This window comes from Cyprinodon tularosa, unplaced genomic scaffold (genome assembly GCF_016077235.1).
Source record: "Cyprinodon tularosa strain WSP-4 unplaced genomic scaffold, ASM1607723v1 ctg831, whole genome shotgun sequence".
In the NCBI taxonomy this organism is placed as follows: Eukaryota; Metazoa; Chordata; class Actinopteri; order Cyprinodontiformes; family Cyprinodontidae; genus Cyprinodon; species Cyprinodon tularosa.
The window spans coordinates 368,011-374,687 of NW_024039598.1; the positions used below are offsets into that span (position 1 = coordinate 368,011).

Sequence of the window (6,677 nt, forward strand, 5' to 3'; positions counted from 1 at the left end):
GCCTGGCGGCTCATTACGCTCATCTTTTCCAACTGGTTCCTACTGCTACTTATGCTGCCTGTTTGCCTAAGGCTCCAGATTATTCGAGCTGTTTGGTGAGAGTAACTCTAGCAAGTATTTAGCTAAGTATTTGTTCTGTGATTCTGATTCTGACCTGTTTCTACCTTTTGATACCCGATTTCTGCCTTGCCCTTGTCTGCTCTGTCAGTTTGCTTGTTAATATCATTAGGTCCTCGATAATCTATGCAGGGTCTGAGTGACCCATCCTTCTTCGTCACAAAAAAGAACTATCTACCTGCGGGAGAGGAAGATAGGCAAATTATCCCCACCTTCAGAGAGTCAGAAATATACTTCTATATAGCCTGAGATTCAGGGGCCGATTAGGAGTATAGCCTCCCTCTAGGGGGCGTAGTCCCAGGCAGCAAGTAAATACCGCAATCAGTCATTGTAATCATCTGGAACTTTTAACAGGTCTGGATAATATTCCTCCCCTCCCTTCTCTGCTGACTGTTCTAATACATATCAAAACAGATGCCATGTCATGTTTGTACCACGATAACAGTACTGGTTTATTTCTTGAATGGTAATGGATCAATTTATTCCATCTAAGTAAAATCACCTGACAGCAGGTGAAAATTAAGTCTAAAAATGTGCAAGAGCAGTTGGTCCCCCCAACGTGCCATTGTGACACATTGTGACACATTGAACAATAAAACTTGAATGAATATGTTTTTTTGATCTGTGAGCCGCCGGCTAAATCTTGCTGGGAGATGATGCCTGTGATTGATTAGTCATACCTTCATAGGACTGAAGGGGGAGCCATCAGCCACGATGTCTCATTCCTGTTGCATTTGTCTGAATGGAAGCATCATGAGTGAGCTTCTTTTATACCTGTTAACCGTTTTCAGGTAATAGCTGAATATTCTTATTTGTTTACCCTTAAAAATGTTTGCTAGTTTTCCATCTAGCACCGATTAGCCTGTTGATGACGTAGCACTCAGACACCAGTGTTGATGCTTTGCAGAGTGTGCGTGTAAGTAGAACATCCATCTAATTAAAGAAGATGTTAAAAACTGCATGTGAGTCTGGTACAGTTGATAGTAAGAGCTAAGTCCACTGTGTTATTTGGGAAATTAGCACTTAGGGTTTTATATCTTCTTTTGAGATAAAAAATAAATAAAAATAAGAAACATCATCGAAATCTGAAAATACATACAAGGAACTGTTTTATACATATATATATATATATATATATATATATATATATATATATATATATATATATATATATATATATATATATATATATATATATATATATATATATATATATATATAAATAAAATTCTTTACTTAATTGCCACATTTGGTTTGACATAGAATTAAAGCTAAATTTAAGCTTTGGAAATACTGTTGAATTCCTGTTGCATTTGCCTTAATGGAAACATCTGAGGTTCTTTTATTTTTGTTTGCTGTTTTCTCAGGCCACAACACCATCTACAAGGAAAATGGCACAGTGTGCATACCAACTGCTCTTTTTGTTGCCCAATGGCTAGACCCACATGGGCAATTGCTTTTTTTGAGGTCAGACATCACGTTTAGGATTAAGGTGTGAATTGAGTTAAGGTTGGGGTTTGTCCTTTTTCCATAGTGCTTATTAAGTCTTTGTTCTGTGCACAGAAATAACAGTCACACTCCATTAGATCCCTTTTATTAACTTTTGAGAAGCAAAGACTTTGACAAAAAAAACAATTGTAGGTATTTTATTAGACACACTATAATCCACAAAGGTTCTCCACTGTCTCTGGCTTTTCATTATATGCAACAACATTTCTCCACTTTTAAGAGGAAAACATTAGGAAGCTGTTGATTGGTTTCCATATGGAAAACCTGTCAATTACTGCTCCTTCATTCATTTCCTTAAACTAACTTGCTTTCAGCTGACAACACTGTCGAATCAATATGGTGGGTAAAACACCATGTGAATAGAGAGTCGTGTTGTCGGAAAATTTAGATTTCTCTTCTTTTATATATTAATTTATCCTATTTACTCACTATAAAAGTTTTCACTCAGTCTATTTCACCTTCAAGGCCACACAGTTCTCTGCAGGATGGTGTTTGTAGACCAGACATAGCTTCTTCCCATAACAAACCAAATTCTTTCTCAGGGTTTATTCATAACATGTTACTTGCCATGTTAACCAAAGTGTCTGTATTTTTTTTGACTCTGACTACTTTTGTATTGTTGTAAGTAAGGGGGAACAAACGCTGCTCAGGCAGAAAAGGGCTGAATGCTGTGCCATAAGGGCTGTATGATGAACTGTTCTCTCTTTGCAAAGATATAAATAAATGTGCCGACTGAGTGAAATCCATCAATCTCCGTTTGTTTAACTAGGGTAAATAGTTGAATACTTTTCCCCCACTACAGTCGATACACACTCTCATTGCCTCAAAAAGTTTTGGAGCTTTTCTGCACTAAAAATTTCAGCAATTACCATCTCTCCTGAAACAGCTGGATGTATTAATGCGAAGCTGTTTTTCTGGAGGGGATGCAAACAAAGGAAAGATGCAGCTACCGTGTAACATTTTTAAAGTTGAAATGATCTCTTTTTAAACAAGAGAAAAGCTCTGTTATATCCTGATCAATGCAGAAGTACAGTAGCTTCTGCATGAGTGACTATCCTTTCAGTATGTCTGACATGGAATCACAGCACCTCCATAAGAGTGTTTACAATGTTCCTCTGATTGTTTGATTCAATCAAAAAAATAAAACATTTCACAGATTTTTTTTTTCACAACGGTAAAAGGTTTGTCATGTCTAATTGTAATCTAATTACAATTAAATTTTCCACAGTAGAATATATATTGTATAGTAAGATAGGTTTAAGAGGATTATAGAAAATGTTTTTTTTCTTTTTTAAACCAGACAAGGACATTGTTCTACTTTTTTTAAGCTACAACTGCATTAATAAAATGTGATATCCTCCACAGTAATTTCTTTTTAAATATGTTTTTACCATTATATTTTCCTTAGTTTAACTTTAAGTTACCATAGTTGCCAAAGAATATTTTCCCAGAAAGTATCATTTTAACAGCTGACCTGAACCAGGTGTAGAAGAAAGCATAAATAAACGGATTTAGAGTTGAATTGATCAGTGCAAACCAACCAGCTGATTCTATCACTGGAACCACAACAAAACTGTTAGTAAAAGGTAAAAATGTGAGGGAAAGAAAAAAAGGAGCCCAGCAAAACAGAAACGCGCCCAAGACAATTGCCAGAGTTTTGGTGGCTTTTCTCTCCATCTTACTGACAGTTGCTCCAGAGTTTGTCCTGGTTTGGATGCTCCGTGCCTGTCTCTGTGCAACAACAAATATCTTCAGGTAGATGCAAAGCATTATGACCACTGGAAGGTAAAAGGATATTAAAGGTCCCACAATGTTTGTCATCATAATATCAATAAAACATGCATCCACACATTCTTCTGTGTCCAATCTAGAAATTATTACTACAATTGCAGTAACAACTGAAACACCCCAGCTTACACCGATCATGATGATCACAACATGGAGGCTGATTTTAGATCTATATGCGAGAGGCTGACACACTGCATAATACCTATCAACTGAAATGCAACACAAGTGCAAAATAGAGCATGTGTTGAGCAATACATCAAAGCTGTTTTTTATCTTACAAAACATGTTATTGTCATAAAAACATAAGCTAAAAGTGAATGACATTGTTAATGGAAAAGCAAGAACACCAACCAACAGGTCAGCTACAGCCAGAGACTGAATCAGAGTGTTGGTGCACTGCAAAAACGAGCTAGAAATAAGTACAAATTTCTTAAATTAAGTATATTCACCCTTAATTTGAGTAGGTAAATTAGATAGTTTGCCAATGGAATGAGTATTTTTACCCTTAAAATAAGATAATTAGATAATATGCACTTGAAATAAGAGAATTCAACTGTGTTTTCTTATTTTAAGTCTAAATTGTCTTGTTCCATTGGCAAAATGTATCTTTTTACCTACTCAATTCAAGAACAAATGCACTTATTTTAAGAAAAAATGACTTATCTAGATTTAGATTTTTTTGCAGTGTGGGAGTGTGGAGCTGCTTGAAGTAAAATATAGAAATTATTACAAGGAGGTTTCCACATACTGTGACAAGAGACAAAAGTGTCAGGAAAACATACAATATGACACACACAGCAGGAGTTGTTGATTTGTAACTAAGCAGATTCATCTCAAAACATAGATTAAGTAAGTGAGTTAAAACACCAGTCCCGTTATCCATAAAGATTGAATATAAGATCTATGAAAATAAAACCAATCCCTCTTATAAAATGCATTCACCATGCCAAAAATTATATATACGTTACAACCCCTCCCTGACTTTTCTCTTATATTGCAGATTCACCCTTATACTCTGTCAGAGCAGAAGTGTAAGTGGCTCACAGCCATGTGAGTCTCTGTGAAACCAGTCAGTGTGTCAGTGTTGGTTGCTCTGAGCTAAAACAGTCTTAGAACAAGCTTTTATGGCTCAAGGGCTGGGCGCACAGGAGGCAACGTCACTCCCTCCATTAATTTCCTGTGGGACCTGTGCAATGAAGTAACATTCCCTTCCCTTCCCTGACCAAAATAGTTGGGAAATTTGTTCGTGTGAAAATTTGAGTTTATACAAGTGAAAGTACTCACAAAATATTGTGAAAAGAGGAGAATGGTAAGACCTTGAACTGTATTTGCTGTACTAAGACCAATCAGTGAGAGTATAATTGACATAATAAAATAAAGTGGAGCTCAACAAAAACTACAGTCTGCAACCAGTTTCAAAATGGAAAAACACATAATTTTAGTTGTGTCTGAATTTCCTGGATCCTAAGATTTGTTAAAGTAAGTTCCAGTTAATTTTCTGACTCTTCATCCTTGTTACCTTGACTATCAGAGACTACTATGAAAATAAATAATGAAACTCCTAAACTTTCTTAACTTATCATGTATCTGGAAGTCAAGTGACTTAAAAGAACGATTGGGAAGCGTTGATGCTGTTGTTGTATCCTGTGTGTCAAGACCATAACTCATGAACTTCTTTTTGGATCCCAAAAATGTGAAATCTGAATTCTCAGACTTAGGCTTAAACAACTTTTATTGACATTTTGTATACACAGTGTGTATTTCGGTTTGTTTCATGACATTTTTATTCCTTGCAGCAGTGATCAAATGTAAACTACGGTGGCTGAGAAGTGCAAAACACATTTACAATTCAAAAACACATTAACAAATAAAAAACAAAATAACATTTGAAGAAACAAAATTATATTTTATGAAACAAATGTATTTTTGAAAAAAAAAGTTTAAATTTTTAAAAACAAATTTACATTTTAGGAAACAAATTCACATTTTAAATAAGTTAGATTTTAGGTGATAGAAAGTTTCATTTTAGAGAAAAAAAAATACATTATAGGGAAACAAATTTACATCTAAAAAAAATGTGCAAAGACAAAACTGCAAGTAGCAAAACACAATTACATAGCCAAAAACAAATTAACAAAAGACGGCTACACGGAAAGGGAATGTCCCAGTGGCCGGATGTGACGTCACGATTACCCTGACTTGTAGTACAAACAGCTCAATCTGTAGTCCTCCTGCTTCACGTGAAAAGTCAGGGGCGATTTTAGATGGAAAGAATTGCACTGAAGCTTTTTTTCTTAAGTTTACGCTAACCGAACAATGTTTTCAGCCAATTTACACCGTTTTGTTCTTCGTGCGGACGGTCTCTGGAACTTTTACGGGACACGGACCAGGTGGCAGGACCAAGCAGCAGGGCCGGGCGTATTACTGGCCGGAGCCACTATTATTTTGTCATCTGAATCTGCTGGACCTGCATCAAATGCTGCAAAGCCTCTTCCTTGGGGGCAGCAGTTAGAACAGTCCATGGTGGGGGTGTAGGGGATCATTAATGTTGTTACGGCCTTGGGGCAAGCAGCTCTGGAAAGAAATGTCTTTTATGGAGGGAAGAGGAACCCTGATTATCTTCTCTGCTGTTCTCACAAATCTTGTCACTTTCTTCCAGTCTGTCCTACAGCATGAAAAAGTGTAGATTTAACTTAAACTTTTATATAATTCACAACATGTCATTTTAAGGAACTACAGAGACAGTTTATTAAAATCATAGACAGGTTGGCTAAAAATGATCTCAGAAAATCAAGCTGATATAATACACTGTCTGACTTTGCATAATTTGCTTCCCTTTATGAATATTTGGTAACAGTAGACATTCTGTAGCAATCCTTCACATACTGTTCAGCATGTATGCACCAGAGGAAAGGAATAATACCCTTTTAACAGAAAATACCTCTCAGAGAACAAGGCTCAGTTTGAAGGGACCCCTGTCAAGATGAATGTAAAAATAAATGTGAAAATGTACTCAAATTAAAACAGATCAGTCAAAAAGGTTCTATTGAAGGATCCCAGGTGATTGCAATGAACTCAAAAACCTCTAAAAGTTCTTCTCTCCTCTCATACACAGTGCAACCTAAATGTGATGTGGAGAACACCTTATTAGAGACTCTGGGCAATCTTCACTGGTGTATTTAATTCTAGAGTTTCATGCATTTAGGGGATCTTATAAATAAGTCTTCTAGGCCACTTAGGTGGGAGAATTATTTTATCCCCCA

General features: G+C 36.1%; 1 protein-coding gene across 1 annotated transcript; it reads right to left on the reverse strand.

The window, feature by feature from the left end:
• Window positions 1–3,030: 3,030 nt before the first annotated feature.
• LOC119774791 (trace amine-associated receptor 1-like) lies at window positions 3,031–4,486 on the reverse strand. Its single transcript, XM_038272470.1, has 2 exons — window positions 4,104–4,486; window positions 3,031–3,808 (listed from the first exon to the last, which is right to left on the reverse strand). The coding sequence occupies exons 1-2, from the start codon at window positions 4,295–4,297 to the stop codon at window positions 3,031–3,033; spliced, it is 972 nt and encodes a 323-aa protein (XP_038128398.1). The 5' UTR covers window positions 4,298–4,486.
• Window positions 4,487–6,677: the final 2,191 nt, after the last annotated feature.

What these genes read in the sequence shown, in the direction of transcription:
- LOC119774791 (XM_038272470.1), bottom strand. Translation starts at nt 4,297, where the DNA reads ATGGATAACGGGACTGGTGTTTTAACTCACTTACTTAATCTATGTTTT. An exon ending in TTCAAGCAGCTCCACACTCC is followed by an intron (nt 3,809 to 4,103) that starts CACACTGCAAAA and finishes GTTTTTGCAGTG; the next exon opens with CACCAACACTCTGATTCAGT.